At 35.5% G+C, this 21893-nt stretch overlaps 2 protein-coding genes across 5 annotated transcripts in view; both read left to right on the top strand.

The window, feature by feature from the left end:
• The window catches only part of LOC106668251 (peptide transporter family 1-like), a 44789-nt gene extending 34527 nt beyond the window's left edge, over window positions 1-10262 (top strand). For 3 of the 4 annotated variants that reach the window (XM_014396817.2, XM_014396815.2, XM_024224609.1), the window contains 14 exons: window positions 1722-1792; window positions 1867-1945; window positions 2025-2163; window positions 4763-4849; window positions 4924-5198; window positions 5260-5345; window positions 5415-5834; window positions 5902-6144; window positions 7775-7881; window positions 7940-8059; window positions 8128-8227; window positions 8492-8617; window positions 8870-8977; window positions 10021-10262. In XM_014396817.2, coding sequence (XP_014252303.1) covers window positions 1722-1792; window positions 1867-1945; window positions 2025-2163; window positions 4763-4849; window positions 4924-5198; window positions 5260-5345; window positions 5415-5834; window positions 5902-6144; window positions 7775-7881; window positions 7940-8059; window positions 8128-8227; window positions 8492-8617; window positions 8870-8977; window positions 10021-10170 — 2111 coding nt within the window. In that variant the 3' untranslated portion in view covers window positions 10171-10262. Of the gene's footprint in view, window positions 1-368; window positions 527-1721; window positions 1793-1866; window positions 1946-2024; window positions 2164-4762; window positions 4850-4923; window positions 5199-5259; window positions 5346-5414; window positions 5835-5901; window positions 6145-7774; window positions 7882-7939; window positions 8060-8127; window positions 8228-8491; window positions 8618-8869; window positions 8978-10020 lie in introns of those variants that run through there. The other variant, XM_014396819.2, reaches the window with a different exon arrangement.
• A 3051-nt stretch (window positions 10263-13313) lies between these two features.
• Window positions 13314-18709, top strand: LOC106668285 (peptide transporter family 1-like). Its single transcript, XM_014396895.2, has 14 exons — window positions 13314-13422; window positions 14681-14839; window positions 14901-15039; window positions 15096-15182; window positions 15244-15518; window positions 15585-15670; window positions 15726-16145; window positions 16241-16483; window positions 17056-17162; window positions 17219-17335; window positions 17416-17512; window positions 17607-17747; window positions 17806-17913; window positions 18325-18709. Exons 1-14 carry the CDS (start codon window positions 13371-13373, stop codon window positions 18466-18468), a joined length of 2175 nt encoding a protein of 724 aa, XP_014252381.1. The 5' UTR covers window positions 13314-13370; the 3' UTR covers window positions 18469-18709.
• Window positions 18710-21893: the final 3184 nt, after the last annotated feature.

Below are 21893 nucleotides of genomic sequence, written 5' to 3'. Positions count from 1 at the left end.
ATTGTTAAATTTCAACGAATGCTTTACAACTAGAAACCCATCCCAGTTCGTTTTTCCCACACTGCTTGAGAAATTGCAATCAGAATTTTCTATCCGCGAACAGGGAAAGTTTGCTGAATAAGGTTGTAATTAATTGTGTAAATTTGCAATAAAGATAATTTTTGAAAAATCTTTTTCCGAATTTACGCAATTAACTTATATTCTTTCCTTATTTACAAGCCATTCACTCAGTTACCCTTTACACATATTATATAACTAATCTAATTTCGGTCGATGGGGTACTCAACATACCATCATTGGTCTTCTCACACTGCACATTTACACTAGTACATCTCTTAATATACACAAAGAAATACAAGACAAGATGTCTATACAGTAATGTAAACATAATAATTATGTATTGTGTGAATCTTCAGCATCCTCTTTTTATTGGTTGAGAATCGAGATTTGGACTACCTAGATTTATATCCTCAAAGAAAAAAAAACCGGACACCACACGTATTTTGTTGTTTATTCTAAACTAAACGTATGTGTTTTTATTGCTTTATTAATTACAACATACTTATTTTAATGTAAACCAATTTAAACGAGATCAGAAATTCATTGGTTTTAATAAAAAATATTTAATTGTGATGGTTGAAAGAAAATTCACAAAAATACAGAAAATTCGTTTATTGTTAAATAAAAATTTAATTAACAATTTTTTAATCCCTTTTTCAAATCATCATAATTAAATGATTTTTAATCTAGTTTTGCTTTAAAGGTTTTTTTTTGCTGTTTTGGTGAATTTTTTCAAATCATCATAATTAATCAACTCTTTAATCTAGTTTTGCTTTTAGTGCATTTTTACACATATTTACTTAATACATCACTTGTAGCTGTAAATACCAAATAAATGTAATTTAAAAAAAAGCTTTTAGTGCGTTAAGAGCAAAACAGGTAAATGAATTGATAATTACATTTAATCTGTCACTAAATGATTTCCCGGTATTTTGGTGATTTCTTTTTCAAATCATCATAATTAAATAATTTTTAAACTAGTTTTGCTTTTAGTGCGTAATTAAGAGCAAAACAGGTAATGAATCGATAGTTAAATTTAACCTGTCACTAAATGTTTTTTTTCGCCGTTTTGGTGATTTTTTTTTTTCATATCATTGTAATTAAATACTTTTTTAACCTAGCTTTGCTCTTAATGCATAATTAAGAGCAAAACAGGTAAATGAATTGATAATTAAATTTAATCTGTCACTAAATGATTTTCCGATGTTTTGGTGATTTCTATTTCAAATCATCATAATTAAATAATTTTTAAACTAGTTTTGCTTTTAGTGCGTAATTAAGAGCAAAACAGGTAATGAATCGATAGTTAAATTTAACCTGTCACTAAATGTTTTTTCGCTGTTTTGGTGATTTTTTTTTAAATCATTGTAATTAATACTTTTTTTAACCTAGCTTTGCTCTTAATGCATAATTAAGAGCAAAACAGGTAAATGAATTGATAATTAAATTGAATCTGTCACTAAATGATTATCCTAAGTTTTGGTGAATTTTTTTTCAAATAATCATACCTAAATACAAAATAGGAGTGGCCAGTTTTTTGTCTTTAATTATAAAATGTATGTACTGTTATTTTTTGTTATATTGTTTATGTGACTGTTGTAAAAGGTCTTGAATATTAAAAATTTGTCAGGTTAAGGAAAATAAATTTATTTTCGTTTCAGACACGAGTTTCACAAGCATGGAGACGGCGAAAAATGATCACGAGTTAAGCCCGGAAAAAAAGCCTTCAAAGGTAATTCTAAACCATCTAAAATTAACGAGTATTATTATCATTTATCTACAATAATTCGTTCGTTACATTTGAAGAATTTAAAATACCCCAAGGCTGTGTTTTTTATAATATCCAATGAGTTTTGCGAAAGGTTTTCATACTATGGGATGCGCGGTGAGTACATTTGTACCGGCAATTATTTATTTATTTTTTCATTGTGGAAAATTCCATTGAAAATTTGTGGACTTTTCAGCTATCTTGGCGCTTTACCTGGCTTACCTGGGATTTACTGAAGATCAGTCGACAATGATTTACCATACGTTCGTTATGCTATGTTACTTTGCTCCACTCATCGGTGGTGTGGTTGCTGATGCATACCTAGGAAAATATAAGTAAAAATTTATTATATAATATATTAAAATAAGGAAAATTCTTTAAAAACTAACAAAATTAATGCTTAATCATCAAATTAAAATTTTCAATATTTGTTTTGTTTTTATAACGGAAAATTATGAATTTTTAAGTACTTTTAAGTATTTAGATAAAGGATGAAAGTGGCAAGAGATCTCGCTTGAATTTAACATATGGATAATTAATTTCACCGATCTAACGAAACTGGTAAAGTGGTATAAAATAGACCTGAGAACTTGTAATTATTTCATAAAAATGTATTCGAAAATTATGGTGGTCTCCGAATTGTTGAAGCGTCACCAACAATTAGGTCGTTACAGATCATCTGGCCGGCCTTTGTCGGTGGTTTCCTTTGTCGGCGACGATGTCCAAAATGTTCAAAAGCTTTCGAAAAATACCATTTGAAAATCTAAAACAGGAGACAAATATGATTCAGTAGCATAAATGAATTTGTGTTGCGTTATCTTTCCCTATGATAAGTCCACTTCCGACTAGTAAGATACCGCAAAGCGCTTAATACTAGAATGATATGATAAGGGGAAAATTAATCGAGAACAGGCCATTTATACACTAATCGTAATGCAGGTAGGACAATTTTATGCAATAATCTTTTATCAACATTTTATACAATAATAAACGCTGAATTTTGAAAGAGCAACGTCTATGGCGATAAAATTGTAATATTATACTTCAAAGCATTTGTACAAATACTAAACGTACAAAATGAAGAATAAAAACTAATGATTAATCAACAACGCCAAAAGATAGGCAGAGACTATACTAAAAGACATACTTGTCATCTTTGGCGACATTCGTATAAATAGAACACTACAAAACATAAACCCACCACTGATGATCTGAATTGACCAAATCTGAGAAAATAAGGAGAGAATAATAGGAAATGACCAAGTTGCAGGTCCATCAGTCCGCAGATTCAAGACGCTGAGCATACTTTTCATCATTATACTATATTTCATCCAGTTAACTATACTTTTTCCTCATAAAAACTGCTTGAAGATTTTTTGAAACGCCTAAAAGCTTGCATTTACACACGATTCTTAACATCATACAATTTCGTAGTTTTTGATCAATTTGCTATTTTGTGGGACCTCACGACCAAAATAGGGAAAGTAGGCGGACTTGGATTGGAAACGTCCAAGCTGCAGGTTCACCACCTCACCACCTCCACAGGCCTCAATAAGAAATCTCGGTTTAACATTTTTCATTTAATTCAGTTTTATTTTTATAACAATGTAAAAGAAATTTTATATTTTCAATTGTGAGATGTGCAAAAATTTGTCTGACAGTCCAAAACTGCGAGAAGACTAGAATGATCTGAAACAACTTTCCCATTGGCACTCACAACACGACACGCAAGGATGGCACAATTACACAGAAGACAAACACTTTGAGCCCTGAAGATGATCTCAATAAAAGATCGAAACGTTGGCACGATAAAGAAAATGTTTTTCTGAAACCTACATCACACCCGACCGCATCTCACGATATCTGAATAACTATCGATTAACGGTCACTAATCTCTACACATTTCCCATTGATGTGGTCTGTAGGCATTTCGGCGCTTTATGATCTCTTCATGATTCTGATAATAAAATCTCGCATATTCAGTTGTTGGTCTGTGTATTATTTTGTGGAACCTCAGAATCCAAAATAGCTAGTTCTGGCAGACCTAAAAACTCCAGTATAGGAGTCCATCCGTAGACTTAAGAAGCAATCTCAAAGTTTCACATTTTCGATTTTCGATTTAATTCAGTTTTCATTCTCGAGTGATGCAAAATACATTTTATCGTAGTAACAAGATAGTAAAGATCGTAAAGTAATTTGTCATAGTAAAGATCGTCAAGTGCCTAAACGAGTCTGACAGACCAAACCTGCCAGGACAAGCAGATCAGTATGATCTGATCCAACATATCATCGCTAATTTGGTCTGTCAGATATATTTCGCCACTTCACGTTCGTCAGACGATCCCTAACTATTTTAAAATCTCGTATCTGCAGTTTTTAGTCTGTTTGTTATTTTGGGATCCCATAACTAAATTAGTGAAAGTAGACGGTCGGAAACGTTCATCACTCCGCAGACCTCATGATGAAATATCACAATTTCCAATTTAATTCAATTTTGTGGATTTCGTAGATTCGAATATGACAAATGTTTTTGAAGATAGTCAACTGTAAAAATCTGCTCCTGACGGACCAAAAAATCGAGGACAGGTAGGTCAGAATTACCGAAAATGTCCAAGCTACAGGTCCATCACTCCGCTGTTCTCAGACGAAATATCATAGTTTTAAATATATATTTAATCCAGTTTTCTTTTTCGAATAATCAGAATTTTTTCATACTAAGAATTGTGTGAAGAGCAACAATTTTTATGGGGGCCGAAATAGTGAAGATAGGCAGACTAGAACGGTGAATGATCGTAAACGTCCGTGAAGTGCTAAAGGTCATCACTACGCATTGTCAAGACGTTAATTTCTCTTATTTAAAATACACGATTAAATTCAATTTTCTTTTTCGAAAAACCAAAAAGGGTTTTTAATTAACTACATTTACAATTGCAGGACGATTCTTTATGTTTCGCTGTATTACGCTGTTGGAAACATCATGCTTTCTGCAGCTTCCGTGAAGTCCCTGGATATAAATCATGTGTAAGACTTTTAAAAAATATTTTAAAAGGAAGTCAAAACTTGGAATTGTGTACTAATCGGATCATTTTATTTAGTGTAGCCAGTTTGATAGGACTCTTCGTCATAGGAACGGGTACAGGTGGAATCAAACCATGCGTCTCAGCATTCGGGGGTGACCAGTTCGTGCTGCCGGAGCAGGAACGCCAGCTCGAGGCGTTTTTTTCCGTTTTCTATTTTGCTATTAATGCAGGAAGCGTAATATCTTCTTTCTTGTCACCTGTGCTGAGGGAGAACGTGGCCTGTTTTGGTGATGACGTTTGCTACCCACTTGCTTTCGGAGTGCCAGCATTTCTTATGTGTCTGTCCGTGGGTAAGAGGGACGAAATAAGCAAGTAAAAAATATAAAAAATGTAACACTAAATATATTTTAGTGATATTTGTTGGAGGGAAGTCTATGTATAAAATCAATCCGCCTTCTGACGGGAATGTCGCCTTGGACGTAGTCAAGTGTTGTAGTGTATGATTTTCTGTTTACATTTTTAAAAATTGATTATTAATTTTCATATTAAATTCGAGATTTTCACAGTACGCGGTGACGAGAAAAGTCCGGACGATGAAACACGTGAAAAAAGGCCATTGGCTTGACTACGCCGAAGATAAATTCAGCCGAATATTGATCGAAGACACGAAAATCGTTCTGAAGATGATCGCCTTACTCGGTCCGACTGTTGTTTTCTGGGCCCTTTTCGAACAACAAGGCTCTAGATGGACGTTCCAGGCGAAACACATGGACGGAGACATCGGATTTTTCGTCATACAGCCGGATCAGATGCAAACAATCAACCCCGTACTCTGTCTCACCTTTATACCGATTTTTGAGAGCCTAATCTACCCACTACTCTCCAAGTTGAAGATCGTTCGATCGCCACTGCAGAAAATGGTCTATGGTGGCATCCTCGCAGCTGTTGCCTTTATCATTTCTGGATTACTCGAGTTGAAAATTGAGGCATGCATTAATAAAAGTTATAAATGCTTTTTAAAAAAATACGTTTATTTATTTACTTTTTTTATAGGAAAGTGATCCGATACTTCCCTCGGAAGGAATTGGCCACTTAAGACTCTACAACTCGCTGAATTGCCCTGTGTCCGTTCGGTCCGACAACTTGGGAATTAATAGTAACATCAGTAGCTTTGGTACAATCAGTTTCCCTCAGATACCGATAACTGAGTTTAAGAACTACACACTCGAAGCGAAATATGGTGCTAGTTGTAATGAAAAAGACGCAGTTTTAAACTTCGCGCTGGAAAGTAAGAAGGTAACACCATTACACAAGTATGTTATACGGGTATTTAATTTTGTGACGGATTGTGACTTTTGAAGGTATATTTATTTCAGCTTTATTAATTCAGTAACGTTAATTATTACTAAGTCACATGGACTGATGTGACGGTAGGGGGTAGGGTTGACTTATAGACGCGCATGTTCTTTCGATTTCGGGAACAAATGGGATCGAAGGTCTGCGTGGATACAAGCTTGCTTAAGCAGTGATTCCAAGTATTTAGGACTGGATTGATTAGATTTTTTGAAGGTTGGAACTCTTGATTGATTAATTCCATTAAGTACTGGTTGGTACATACAATGGTTCAACTCACAACTGGTTTTTACAAGTAGTAAAACCACTTTTAACTTAACTATCCGTTGGGTGTCGCGTACGGAGGACAAATCACTTTACAATATTTTTTTCATACTAAAATCAATTAAAAGGCCATGGGCTTTGCCGGGATTCGAACCCAGAACCGCTAGTGTGACGAGCCGGACGCCCAAACCACTCGGCCACCGCGGCTATTCTTTCAAGAGGGGGTTCCAAGTAAGTCTTTTATCGATTTCGATAGGTTTTCGTTAGGAATATCTGCAGTACACTGAATAGATGATTATTGTAAGCATGATGCCTTGTGGAACGCATGCTTTGGCATAGTGACAAAACGGATCTGAAGGTGTGGATAGTAAGGCTGGATACGAAGAGGGGCTTGGGCAATGATTGGAAGGAATTGTTTGGAAAGTTTGGATGTTGTGGAAGTTGGAACCCCACAGTACAATTCCGCACGTAAAGTTTAATCATGTATACACGAGGGGTTTGGTTTTTAGTGAAAGTTTCTTTTAGATCGAATGTGGGGGTTTCATGTAAGCCTTTTATCGATGTAAATCCCACATAGCGGACGAAATTGGTTGATGGGAGAGGAAGAAATTATACGTGGAGTCCGATTTTCCATTACATTAACCATTCTTTCAAACAGGAAGATGGTCCGAGGTTTCTGAAGGCCGCTATTGGGTTTGTCTGTTGAAAGAATGGCGGTATCGTCTGCGCATAGCATAGAAATGTCTGCAATGGCATAGAAGATGGCACCAATGGTGTTACCATGCGGACCTGCTTCGGCATGGTGGATGGGGCAAAAGATTGATCCGATTTGTACTTGAAAGTGACTATCGGACAGATAGGATTTTAGGATGGTGTAATAAACGAATGGAAGAATTTTCAGAGCTTGACCGTATGGAACATTCGATCAAGGGGTTGCATAACGATTGTAAAGCACCCCAACAGCATTTCTTCAAGGGAGGATTTAATGATATCTACCACCTTGTGCCATTGTTGAATGGTTGGAACCTGAACCCGAATTGTTGGAATGGAATGTTTCTAGAGCTTTCAAAGATTAGGTAATAATTGTTTTAGGAGTTTTTTAAGTAATGGCAGCAAACTATTAGCGCGACTTGACGTAGGATACTGAGGTTTTTGATGTTTGAAAATATGTTTTATGATGGAGTTCATGTTCCACTGCAAATGGTGGCGAGGAAAATTGAATTTAAATATAATACTGAAAGAAACTATGTATTCAAACTGTCCTGTCGAAATTTAGCAATTTTGAATAGTCCTGTTTATTTCAAATCAGGTATCCACTTATATGTTCACGAGAAACGGGGGAGTCCATTTGATGCGACTTGGAGTTTACGGTGAGGAGGACGTCGCTAGGTCAAAAGACGGTAGTCCTAAAATAAGGTCTGTTGATAAATATGTACATAGCTAGTATTTCATGTATAACGTTTTATGCTTTTAGACTGGTCTATGGCGGAGGAAATGAGAAAGTTACCGTGCTGTTGCAAAATAATTTAGATACCAAAAATATTTCTATTTCCGATCATGTGTCAAGCCAAGAAAAACTAAAAAGCTCCTCGGAGTAAGTCAAACTTTGTTTTTGTGTTACATTTTAATTAAACTTTTTTTTAATCTGGAAAAATGTTATAGTTATTCGCTAATCGTGAATGGGAAATTATCCAATAGTACGATAAGATTGAAATCCGGAGGCGTTTACACATTACTTCTCAACGATCTTAAAGATATTAACGTATGTTAAAAAGATTAAAAATAAATTACAATTAATTAAGGTTTTTAGTTGAGATAAAAAAGTCAATGGCACGAGCGGGATTCGAACCCACGATCTTCGGCTAGATACGCCGCTGCTCTACCACTTGAGCTATCGTGACCTGGATCCACTCGGACAATAACTTCCCATTTCAACCCCACCTTTTGAATTTTCCCTCCTTTTTGCCATTTTTCAATTAAATTAAAAATAAACCTTTTTGGATCTTTATTTAATTTTTTTTTCCAGTTTTCCCTCTTTGTTGTGACGGAACCATATAAAATGAACATGCTTTGGCAGTTGCCTCAGTACATAGTTATCACCGCTGCTGAAATCATGTTTTCCATCACTGGTCTTCAGTTCTGTTTTACACAGGTGCCACTTTTTATTCTACACTTTCATTTTTTCTCAAAAATGTTCCTTTTTGGCATGTATTACTTAAGAAATAAAGGCATTCATTACTCGATTTAGTTGGAACATACTTAAAAAATACAGAAATTTCATCTTGGCTTAAATCTTCCTCTTTTTAACTAGGAAAATAAAGTTTTAGTTTAAGTTAAAGTTTATTCTTTGCTTGTAAAAATTTTAACGAATCTCAATAGATTGTTGAAAAAAAAATTGTTTCAGGCTCCGGTAAGCATGAAGTCCGTCATGTCATCTCTATGGTTATTAACCAATTCATTGGGAAACATCGTTATTCTTGTAATAGCTGGTGTAAAAATATTTGAGAAACAGGTATGATTTTCATATTTATTACATGAAATAATCGAATTATTTCGACATTGGATTTAATTTATTTACCTAATCGTTTCTATCATTGCACAACGTGTTAACACCAAGTCCGTCGTGTTTTGGACGAACAAATGACCTTTGGGCATAAATATTATTGTACGGGGGGGGGGCGATGTTGGTGAGAAATCTCAAGTCGTTCCTTTCTATTACCTGCTTCTTAAATCCTACTTGAAGGTTTCTCAGAAGACTCACAATCCCATTAACGCGGGTGTACCCTAGGGAAGCATCCAGGGGCCCTTTCTATTCGCAATATATGATAACCTTTGCTGACAACACAGTCATCCTTTCGTCTGTTCATGGTCCTACTTTGTCTAATCGCAACACCCACCACCTCCTTAGTCTTGGTTTCGCTCTGAAGTTTATCTAAAAATCCATGATGTATGTACTTTTCAGGCGAATAGAAAAATAGGATCTCTTCGCACAGTGTGACAATGTGAGAGTACGTCCTCTTTTTCAATTCACCTCAAATGTATATCCTATTCCAACCTGTGATAGTGTGCACAACCGTGAATTGTACATTGAAAAAAGGCTAACATGAAATGGACTGAAAACACTAAACATATCGAACTTGATCGAAAGATCAAACTTACAACCTCGCTTGAAAAGTCACTATGGACAAATGTCAAACTCTTTCCAATTGTAAATCTTCTCAAAGATCCCTCTCTATCAAACCAAAAAGTTCAAAAGACCACATCTTCCCATGCGACCTTGGTCTCATTAAATCCCCACATTATAATTCCTAAAAACAGCTAACCCCTTATACTAGTTCGTTAGTCAAACTTTTCCTAGAACTCAAACATGTCACGTGGATGTGACGGAGAGATTTTCTTTGAGATTAACCGACCTTATCAGATCTACCAGAGATTGCCATTGCTGGGTGTCACCAATAGTAACATGCTGTATTATGCTCGTTGTGGCTGTTATCTTGTTATATCTTATACTGAACAACAAGACGTAGTTGTACTATTCTAAATATTTTTTTTCAGTCCTCGGAGTTTTTCTTATTTGCCGGGCTGATGGCTCTCGTCATGTTACTCTTCATCTTCCTTGCGAAAAATTACAAGTACGTCGACTTCACGACCCAAGAAAACCAGAGCGACCAACAAAACGCAACAACGGAGGTCTCAAAAATTTGACGAACTAATCACGTTCAATCATTTTAATTTATATATATTTTTACTGTAAATAATAGTAATAAAAATAAGTCTTAAAAGTGTAAATAGTAGAAATAAACTTTAATTTAGCTGCTAAAACGTTAAATTTTAATGTAATTTATTTATAATTAATAAAATAATGTATAAAAAACATGTCTTATCATTTAATACCCTGATTTATTATTCTATAGGTATTAAATTTATTTTTTTGATAAAATTACGACAATAGAGTGAGCTTTCCGATCGCATCATGATATTAACTTTTTTGTAAAAGAGGTTTTTCTTTATCTTGATTGGAATCTCGATTTAATTTCGAAAAATCTCTCCAACAATTAAATGAACTTTCTAAATTAAAACGAAAAGGGAAAGATCTTGGATTTAATATAAACGAGGCCTTTCGTGGTAATTGTGACACAGTGAATAATGTGTACATAGAATTAAAATGGATCAACAGCGATATCTACCTGCTTAAAATCATTGTCGGGAGGAACCTACAATAAAATTAATCTCTGTATTCTAATTTACTGAAAAACTTCTGGAACTTAAATTTTATATTAAACAGCTGTGAGCCATAAAAGACGGGCATTTAAAGCTTCCCTCGTTTACTAGCACAGCTCTGGTCCACGCTCCAAAGAGAAGAAAGATTCGATTTGTAGAAGCATGTTAGGAATTAAAAAGAAAAACAGGGAAAGAGAAGGATTTAAGAATCTCGAACTGAAATGGACAGCTATGTTGCCAGTAGGGGTGAAAAAGACCCATGATGTGAATTAAAAGAGAATAATATTTCTCTTAGCACCAGTTGGAGTAATGAGCTGAAGAATTTCCGAGGGTCTTTGCGATGCAGATATGATCGGAATAAACTAGGAAAGACTTTGGCCCAGAGGTAGACTTGAATGAATGTAGACTCAGAACATTCCAATCCACCTATGTTCAAAGGTCTCTTCAACCTTTGCAAATTGGGCTGATTACCCTTAAATATATATCTTCTGTACGCCGATGGGCCTTAACTCATCAAGAAATTTGATTATTTGACCCAGTTGTGTCAAAAGTGACAAAACACTTTCTCCTCCGGAAATGTAGCACCACGTTCCGATATTAGGTGTGGTAGGGGTTTACTCTGCTTGTGCTTCTTCCGTTGATTGACGCCAGTCTTGCTCATATGCCCATTTAGCCTGCAGTGCTCCGTCAAGAAACCCGTTGTGATTTTCAATCTCTCTCCTTTTAAATCTCGCAAGAAGGTTTGCTTGTGTCGAGTGAGTGATGCCTTTCTTTACTTTCACCTTATCTTCTAAGATACTCTTTACTACCATGGCACAAAATCGGTTCGGGTTCTTTGAGCGAAGTAGCAGATCCTTTTTTTGTAAGGAGACCAATTTTTCCCCTTCTAACTCAGCATGTCTTAGAATCCAGTAGTCTTTGGCCTCAAACCTATTTAGATCCGCCTTGATATATCACCATCTTCGCTGGTGACATGTTCATATGGTGGCAGCTTAGCTTTGTCTTTGTATTCTGTAATATGCATCTCTTAATTGGGTGTAGTTTGGCTTAAAGATATTAGTGTACGTACCCATTGGATGTTGAGTCTTAATTTTGGGAACGTACACTCCTTTGCATGAACCTAATTGGGTTTTAGATCTATCGGTACTCCAGCAGATCGTGCCTTCCATGGGGGTTTCTTCCGTTACCACTCTTTTTTCGTGCATAGGTTGGCCTGGGAATTTAAATTATTTAGCTTATATTTTTATTTTGAATTTTGTGTAGTAAATAGTCTAAGGGTCTATGGCAAGGTCTATATGGCTCAAAACTGGTTCTCCCAAGTAGCCTTTTCCTAGCTATAGCTGGGCAGTTACATTCTGTCTTCTCTGTCTTTTCTAGGCATAATTGACATTGGTCACATGTTGATAGATCCATTTTTTATGGTAGTACTTAACTTGTGCATTTGTTTCACTTATCCACCTCCCCGCCGTACCTAATGGAGACCCCATACCGGCTTCACTTGCGCATGTCTTGCATGTCTTAAACCAGAGAGTTTTTTCATTCTTTTCTGTAAAATTTCCTCTTTCAACCATTAGGTTGTTTTTTCAAGTAGTATTTTTGCTTGCCTCATGCCTGGTTTAAACGCCCAGTGCTGTGCCATTTAGTGATTAAAGATTCCTGTTTCTGCTTCCGAACTACCGAAAGGGAATTGTATTCATGCTGGTAGTCGAAAAATGTTTTGTCTCCAAAACCAAAATTTCCACTTGCATTTTGCGTTTGTCTGTCCGCGGTCGATTCCTTGTGACCGGCAAAACACAGAAACTATGGGACCAATTTTTATGAAATTTTCACAGATTGTGCGGGTTGGTTTCTGCATAGTCCCCTATGAACTTCATCCCAATCGTACCAACGGTATCGCCTGCGCAAACGTACGCTCCCTGCCTCATTGCCTTGAAATTCCCTCATATCCTGGGACCCAGATTAGCGCTAGACTATTTGCAGCTCCCAGGTTTCCGGGTATAAACAGTTCCAGACAGGTTTTGAGTTGATGTGGACAGCATAGAAAGCCCATAGAGCTGTTTGACTATCTCAAAATTATATCGTTACAGCTTTGAGATGTTTATTTTTGTCACGTGAATATGTTTCTGTGGCTAGAAAGTCGGTTTGAAAGTTGGTTATAATGGGGGGGGGGGGCAAAGTTAGGAGATGTGCAATATCCGTACTCTTTTCCATCTTCCAGCCATCTCTCTGACATAGAAAAGCTCCAGTTTTTTTATGTTTTATTTTTCCAATTAGCTTTCTTGTCTATTAGTCATGTTGTTCTTAATTCAATTAATTATGTTGAATGGTTTTTCAAAGTCTAATATTTTCTGTAGTTAGAGATAGTTTTACCATATCAGTTATTCTAAACTTGTTGGTATGGCAGTTGCTTTTTTTCCACCTTGCGATGAATTCGGTGGGTCGTTAAGGCTTTCATTGGCTAAAAAAGATCAATTTAATAAACTTTGTATGTAAATCAATTGAATTTTAGTAGATCTTGAATAGCATTGAACGTTGAGAATCAAAATCTTAACAATGGAATTCTTAATCTTGGATACAAGTAGAAAAACGTCAAGTACGATCACACTAAATCTCAACGTTATCAACGGGTTTATCAGGAGTATTCCTCGTTGATTTTCGCCAGTACGCTCTTTGCCATCCTCGCGATGAGTTCTAACGGACAGGAAACACCGCCCCCGCCACCGTACTCCGAAGCAGGTTCGACCATGACAATTTTAATGTTTTATGCTGGCGAATTATTGTTTTTAATTTATTTTAAAAGGGGTTGAAAAGACATTGACCATAAAATAGTTGTTTTTAAACTGTCGCGTACCGAAGAGGTCATATTGTAGCGTAACGAACTTTAAAAGTACGACGTTGCGACCCAGGCGGTGAAAGCTGTTCCAGTTCTGAAAAAATGTCATGGTTTTAAAAAATTTGCAGTGTAAAATCGTTAATATAAATGCTTGTATGCTTGAGATTGTAAAAATTAGGATGAATAACTTGCCACCCTGCGGAAAAATTTTTGCAAGTAAATCATGGATAAATATAGTCACATTGTAAATTTCTTTCTTTGAGAAAGATTTTTATTTATTATTTTGTGATATTTAATAAGAAAATAGATGAGATTTTGTTGCTTTTATATTTGGTTAAAATTATATCTGATTTTACCATGAATTTTTCTTTATTTTTTAAGATATTCAAAATATTATGAAACGTTGGAATTGAAGTCTTCAAGAAGGCAAAACTACTTTAATTTGTGTTAAAATTCTGTTTCATTTTGAGTTTTCTTTAAAATTAATTTTTAAAAATCATATTTAAATTTCTTGACGTTTTTAGAAATTTTATGTACTTATAAAATTTATCTAAAATTTTGATAAAAAGTCTAATGTTTTTCTCATCTTCTCTTCTTACATTCTTTTTGTATTTTTTAATTTATTTATTAAACTGCTTCGATATATATTTCGTGCATTATTTTAATAATACAAACCATTTTTTCTAAAAGCTCGTTAATCTTATCAAGTTTCAAATTCGGCCCAATTCTTTCGGACTTAATTATAAGACGTATTACCTAATCAGGTGTAAAATCACAGGTCACATTTTTTTTGTACCCATACAAATACTTCAGATCAACAGCCAAACAAATTTGTTTGATCTTCCACCCTGCGATAAGATGATCGATGTATGCTTTATCACTATCATTTTTACTTATTATTGACATATTGTTTGACGCGTTTTCACTTGAAGGGGAAGGCAAGGGTGATAGAGTGATAGAAGTTTATGCAAATTGGACATGAAAAGGTCGCAACACAAGTGTGTACACAAAAGATAAGATATTTCCTTCTAATAAAAAAAAGTCCGTGAAGTTTTTCAATTTGATGACTTTATGGATAAGAAAACCCAAAAGCTTATCGCTTCGTCTGATTTTATTTATTATCCGCCTCAAGTTTTAAGCGATTAATTTTGAACTAAACAGGAGTCAGAAACATGGAAAAACGCAGCGGCAGCATCACGAGCATGGCTCTGTCCAATTCAACCGTAAAAGAAAAGGAAGAAAAACTGAAATATCCCAAATCTGTCTTCTTCATTATATCGAACGAATTCTGCGAACGATTTTCTTACTATGGAATGAGAAGTAAATAATCAAACTTTCCATTTTTTATTGATATCATTCATGATTTTTTTCCCAACCAAAGCTATTTTGGCGTTGTACCTGGCATATCTGGGATTCACAGAAAACCAATCGACTATGATCTACCATGTGTTCGTCATGCTCTGCTACTTCACACCGCTCATCGGAGGCATTATCGCCGACTCATATCTGGGAAAATACAAGTAATTTTAATTCATTTTTACAAAAATAAAGTAAGTTATATTGATGTTATTTTCAGGACGATATTTTATGTATCTTTGCTGTACGCCTTTGGTAACGTGATTCTTTCCATAGGATCAATCAAATCTTTGGGTATTAATCATATGTAAGTACGAAACATGTTTAGTTTTGCTTATTAACTCTGACGGAACTTTCGTTTGATCCAGAGCGATAAGCATGATGGGACTGATCCTGATCGGAGCTGGTACAGGTGGAATCAAACCCTGCGTTTCGTCATTTGGCGGTGACCAGTTCGTTTTACCTCAACAAGAGAAACAACTACAAAAATTCTTTTCACTTTTCTATTTTTCTATCAACGCTGGGAGTGTCATTTCTTGTTTCATAACTCCTATGCTAAGAGAGAGCGTACCGTGCTTCGAGGATGATGTATGCTACCCGCTGGCCTTTGGTCTTCCTGCTTTACTTATGTGTCTGTCAGTCGGTGAGGGCAATGATTGATTTTAATTTTATTCGGATAACTTTTTTTACTAAAAAAAATATGCTTTAGTCATTTTTGTATGCGGGAAGCCGATGTACAAAATTAAACCACCGACTAAAGGAAACGTCGCACTCGACGTCATAAAATGCTGGGGGGTGAGTGAATTTTAATCGAATATAGATTTAGTTTATTAATCAATCGTGTCCGTAGCATGCGATATCGAGGAAGATAAAGATTCAGAAGAAAGAACCGAGAGACCACTGGCTTGATTACGCCGATGACAAGTTCAGCTTGAAGTTCATCGAGGAGACGAAGATAGTGCTGAAGTTGTGTTATCTCTTCGCACCGACCATCATCTTCTGGGCACTGTACGAGCAACAAGGCTCGAGATGGACTTTCCAGGCGAGCCACATGGACGGTGACATAGGCTTCTACGTCCTCCAACCGGACCAAATGCAAACTATCAACGCAGTACTGTGCCTAGTGTTCATCCCAATTTTTGAAAGTGTATTCTATCCAGTCCTGGAAAAATTGAAAATAATAAGAACGCCCTTGCAAAAACTCAGCTACGGTGGATTATTAGCTGCTTTGTCCTTTATTGTGTCTGCGTTAATTCAATTAAAAATTGAGGTTTGTATGTCATACTAGAAACTAGTTAGCAATTATAATGTTAAAAACACACCAGCAAAGAGAATATTTGACATTTTCAATTTGCTTTCCTCTAGGCACTAGAACCCGTTTTGCCATCTACAGGAATCGCCAACTTGCGACTGTACAACACGCTCAACTGCCCTGTTTCGGTCAGTTCGACTGAATTCGGCATCAGAGGAGAAATAATGAGCTTTGATACGATGGATTTTCCCGCACTTTCTGTGTCACAATTGAAGGATTTTAATCTCGAAGCCAAATACGGAAAAGGATGCCCAGAGTCCTCTGGGTCGTTCAGTGTTAAACTCGAAAGTGGAAAGGTGAATAAAATTGTATACAAAACTCGCCATTCGCACTCGCATATTCTCTCCGCTTCACGCTTCAGTATGGAATAATGGATATCTAACCTAATCCTAACCCTACCAATATCCCCACCTTAACCTAACCTGCCCCTAACTATGCATAACTTAACCTAACCCGTCCCTAATCCTAACTCTAGCTACTCAACCTAGCCCGTCCCAAGCTGAACCCTGCCTAATTCTAACCTTACCCCGCGAAATCAATGTTGTGAACATAGAAAGGCTAATAAAAATATTTGTTTACAAAATGTTGACAAAATTCGCCCTTCGCATTCGCATATTTTTCGCTTCTCGGAAAGGCATTGAGTAATGGACATGCAACCTAATTCCTCCCTAACTCTAACCCTCTCAACTTAACCTAATCTGTCCGTAACTCTAACCCTCTCAACTTAACCTAATCTGTCCGTAACTCTAACCTAACCCCCTAACCATGACGCAAAAATGGCATATGTTTCCAGCAAAACAAACATATCTATGTAAAAATAATTTACCTAACACAATAAGGTTTAAATCAAATTTTCCCCTGTATACAGATTTCAAGCTATATGTTTACCAACGAGAAAAAAATCTCCTTGGAAAAGCTCGACATTTCGGGTGGAGAAACGATTGAAAAGTCCAAGGATGGCAACGTAAAAATAAAGTAGGTACCATGTATCTTCCCACGGGTCGTATCTTACAAAATATTTTGTATTTCAGAGCGATATACGGTGGCGGCGACCAAGTGAATGTCACATTACTTTCGCCTGATAATTCTAAAAACATGGTTTTCAATAAGTACCAATCTTCTATGCTAGAAATGAAGAGCTATGTCTCGTAAGTGTACTATTTTTTTTTTTTTTTTTTAATTTCAAGAACCACTGTGTTTTTCATTAAGATTGTTTACTTTTTTGCAGATACAAAGTACTCATCAATGGAAAATTATGCGATAAACCAATTTATCTCAAGTCAGGTGGCGTCTACACTTTGATGATAATAGCTCCCGATGCATCTGTATGTTTACATGTATTTTATGCCTTAAATTCCTATCCTTTAATTTTTAAGACGTATTTTACGTTGAGAGAATGAATAAACTAAACTTTCACAGATGACGGAAAGGAAGAGTAAACTTTTGACGATCACTGAGCCAAACAGCGTGAACATGCTATGGCAACTCCCTCAATACGTTATAATCACTTTCGCTGAAATTATGTTCTCTATAACAGGAATAGAATTTTCTTTCACACAGGTGAGAATTAATTTCTTAAGCCATATTTATTTTACTAATAATCTAACGGTCGTTCTAGAGTCCTAATAGCATGAAATCGGTCGTGTCCTCGCTCTGGCTCGTCACGGATTCATTGGGCAACGTAATCATCCTGTTCATCGCTGGAATGAAAATGTTCGACAACCAGGTGATAACATTATTAATTTGATAATTCTCAAACGTTCAATTATACACTAGAAATTAATATTCGAAGTAGGGTCAATGAACTGCATTAAAACGTCGTATCAGCAAATGTTTTTATCATTTGTATACTCGCTCGATGAAGTTCATACAAGTGCCTGAGTAGGTGTGTTTGAGAGAGAGCGAGAGAGAGAGAGAGAGCGAGAGAGATAGATAGATAGATAAATAGATAGATAGAGAGAGGGAGGGAGAGAGAGAGAGAGAGAGAGAGAGAGAGAGAGAGAGAGAGAGATAGATAGATAGATAGATAGATAAATAGATAGATAGAGAGAGGGAGAGAGAGAGAGAGAGATATAGAGATAGAGAGATAGATAGAGAGAATCTTATTGTACAATGCTTAACATCTATTTTTTTCCAGTCATCCGAATTTTTCCTGTACGGCGGTCTTATGACGATTGTCATGGGGATGTTTATAATCTTGGCAAATAATTACGAATACGTCGACGCCAGTTTGTTATCAGAAGGAGCTGAATCTGAGAAAGATGAAGAATCGAAAAGTTGAACGGCTTTTGAGATAATTTCAAATTTTGATTAAACACAATACTTCATTTAAATTTAAAAATATAAAGTCATCAATCTGGGAAAATATGTGATAAAATGTTTTTGAGAGTTTTTAAATCACTGACATGTACCAAAATCTTTAAAACTATTGAAACGCAGACTATAGATTTACAAAATTTTCAGCTATTGAAAGAACATTAAAAAAAACGATTTGTAAAAATTGTAAATTTGAATTCAGTTTTATGTCTGTTTAAATAAATGCTGTAATTTTATTGTCGTTATATTTCAACTCAATACTCTTCTGTTGTTTATAATTTTGTCTTTTAGTTTTAAGGTTAAATATTTATTTTAATTATTTATCTGTAAATATGTATGTATTTTAGATGATTGTTGTTTATGAAAAAAAAATATTTTGCTTGTAAAAAATGTAAATATATACTTTTTTAAATGTGTGTAAATAAAGGTTAAATTTTTTTTAAAAAGTTGTTCAGCAATTGTCTAAAACCTACAAGCTTACTTCTTAAAGTGCTTAATCAAAACTTCGTGCTTTTCGAATAAGCTGAAATTAAAGTTGTGATATTGCTTCTTAACCATATTTGGTCTGATCGTTTTTAATCCTTGCTGGTTCGGTCTTTCATAATATGCAATTATTACTTTTAATAATTATTAATTACATATATGTCTTTCCTTCAAATTATTTCAACTATTAATGCCAAATGTACTCCTAATATTTTTATCCACAAAAAAGTGGCGTTGTTTGAATTTCGATATTTTTATGCACTTGCCGTTTCTGTAATATTATCGCCGATTGATTAAAATATTTGGTTAGTGGAAAATAAAAATATCTCTCAAAAACAAAAACAAAAATTTATTTTTGTGTATGAAGATAAAACAATCTTTATTAGGGTGAATTACCTCCTCTTGCTCTTATTACACACTCTAAACTTCTCAGCATCCTCATAATTAAGCCTATAACAATTTCTTGACTATTTTCATCCCAAATCTAATATAACTTTCAACTCAGCTAAGGCTGTAGGAGGGTTATTTCATCCTTTTGCCCAACGACTTAGCTCGTCCAAAAAGTACTCAATGGGGTTCAAATCAGGAATACGAGCTGGGCGTCTTAGGATGTAAATGTTGACATCTCAAAGGTACTTCATAACACTAGTGGCGACAGTTGGTACATTATCATGTATTATCTTGAATAAATATAATTAAGTGACGTCCTATTAAAACTGTGTAACTCTTTTTTTGCCTCCAAAGAAATTCCACACCATACCATAACTAAACCACCTCTTCCGGCAAGGTTGCATTGGCTCTATAGCCGCTCGATAAACTCGAAGAGGTCCGTCTGGTGAATGGAGAGAAAACTGGGACTCGTCTGAAAACATAAAATTCCTTAATTACTTTTCCGCCCAATGTCGGTACCTAGCAACCTCCAGGTCACGATGAATCTCTGGTAAGCGCTGAACCATTGAACTCCTTATGGGATGTAGACTCATTCTGCAAGTTTCCTTCTTACTGATGGATACATCCCGCACAGTTCGAAGTCTTTGAGAAGTTTCAAAAGAAGGAAAAGTAAAGGCGATGTCTCAGACTATGAGATCTGGTAAATCGGTCGACAGCTGTTCTCTTGGCTCTTGGGCGTCCAAATCCTGGTCTCCGGGTACATCATGCAATCTCCTGGTATCACTGAATGCCCGACAACCGTCGTTTTAGTCAAATCTAAAACTCTTCCAGCATAACGCTGATTTCTTTCAACTTCCTCGCTGCTCATGGGCATTTTCATAATCGTTTTGGTTTGTTCCACCAACACAACAGTACATAATGGCATTTTTAAAAGATTAAATGCCCTTGTTGATGATTTACATTGTGCAGATTTTAAATCAAATTATGAATTAAGCTGTATTGCCTCATTATCGGCGACAAAACCAAATAGTCAGTTTTCAAGTAGTAAAACAAAAAATATGGTCAAAACATTGTCCAATTAAAAACGAAATCAAAATTTCAGTGCGCCACTTTTTCGGTGGAAATAAATTCTTATGTTTTGACTATCGTACAACTCGGATAAGCAAATGAATATCTCGAGGTAAATTGAGCTGGTAAATTTCCAACAATTACTCTACTTTTTTCACCTAAAAAATAAACCAATGACAGAGGCGTGTCAGCGCATTAGGGCAATGAACGGGCTGTTTTAAAATTATGACGGATTGATTACAAAATCGAAATTTCCCAACAGGCATACTTCCTTATTAGATTTAGGACTCTAATCTGTATTCGTATAAATTATTTATTAATCCTTGATTAAATTAGCTATTCTGAATCAGACTTAAACGTAAATTTATTTCATTTGTATAAACATTACTTAGAATAATGACATCGCATAAAGCATGTTTTTCTTACTGGTGGACAGAGGTCCTCGGCCTTTTTCTCTCCGACGAAGAAGTCCTGGCATGAGTCATCGGAACTCCAGCCAATCTGAAAAGATACTCTTAAAACAGAAAAAGATCGATTGGTCGACAACAAATGGTTGAATGATTTATGAAAATGGTTCAGGTCGGTTAATCTGTTTCGGACGTTAGTTTTACAAGTCAATGTCCCGTGGATCACTAAGCTTCAAAATGAGAAGATTTAAGAAGAAGAAGAAGAGAAATCCCAGGGCCTTTGTTATTGTATTAACTCCAAATCCTTCAAAACACTCAAAAAAGCAATAGTGCAAATTACAACTATTTTCAATTCAATGATTCTCATAACCTATTTCTCCAACCAGTCGAAACTTTAATAACCGCAGTCCCAAAACACAAATTCCTGTGACCCCCATTTTCTTTTGACCAACTAGCTTTTACCCGAAACTTCGTTTACACTGTTGCATGTATGGCTTTCTGTGTCGTTTCTCAAATTCATCTCTTCTTCAGTTCACTTCGGTCTATACATGGTAAAAAATTGTCCATATGATTCCCTTAAGAATTTCAAAAAATCCTTTCTTAGCAGCTATCCATGTCGTTAAAAAAATGCACTCTCGATATTTCAGCCCTTTAGATTCAGGGGTTGGGTCTGTGCGTTGTCTGACAGACAGTATTTTGTATATATTGATAGATAAGCTTCTTTCTTCTTTTATCCAAAATTCTTGAACATCTCCTTGACAAACTAATTTCTCGGCTCTAAAAATATAATCCATCCCGTAAATTAGATTTAAGATCTTTCTGTTCCAGTCTCCAGCAGGGCTTCAGAGTAGTTGATGCGATGTCATCATCATCAGTATTTCTTGACTTTATGGAAGCATTTGACTGAGTGTTGCACTTCTTCTTTTCACACTATCTCGTCCTAAAGTCCTTTCTCTCTGAAAGAAGCTAGTTTTTGATAGAATCGGATCTGGTTCTTTTTTACTCACCATGATAATCAAATGTGACATTCTGCAATTATCTA

The sequence above is a fragment of the Cimex lectularius genome, unplaced genomic scaffold, assembly GCF_000648675.2.
Source record: "Cimex lectularius strain Harlan isolate CLEC.00 unplaced genomic scaffold, Clec_2.1 scaffold71, whole genome shotgun sequence".
NCBI classification, from domain to species: Eukaryota; Metazoa; Arthropoda; class Insecta; order Hemiptera; family Cimicidae; genus Cimex; species Cimex lectularius.
The sequence above is the reverse complement of the archived record's forward strand: the minus strand, read 5'-3'. Positions and strand labels throughout refer to the sequence as shown.

What these genes read in the sequence shown, in the direction of transcription:
- LOC106668285 (XM_014396895.2), top strand. Translation starts at nt 13,371, where the DNA reads ATGAGTTCTAACGGACAGGAAACACCGCCCCCGCCACCGTACTCCGAA. An exon ending in TCTTTGGGTATTAATCATAT is followed by an intron (nt 15,183 to 15,243) that starts GTAAGTACGAAA and finishes CGTTTGATCCAG; the next exon opens with AGCGATAAGCATGATGGGAC. An exon ending in GATGGCAACGTAAAAATAAA is followed by an intron (nt 17,163 to 17,218) that starts GTAGGTACCATG and finishes TTTGTATTTCAG; the next exon opens with AGCGATATACGGTGGCGGCG.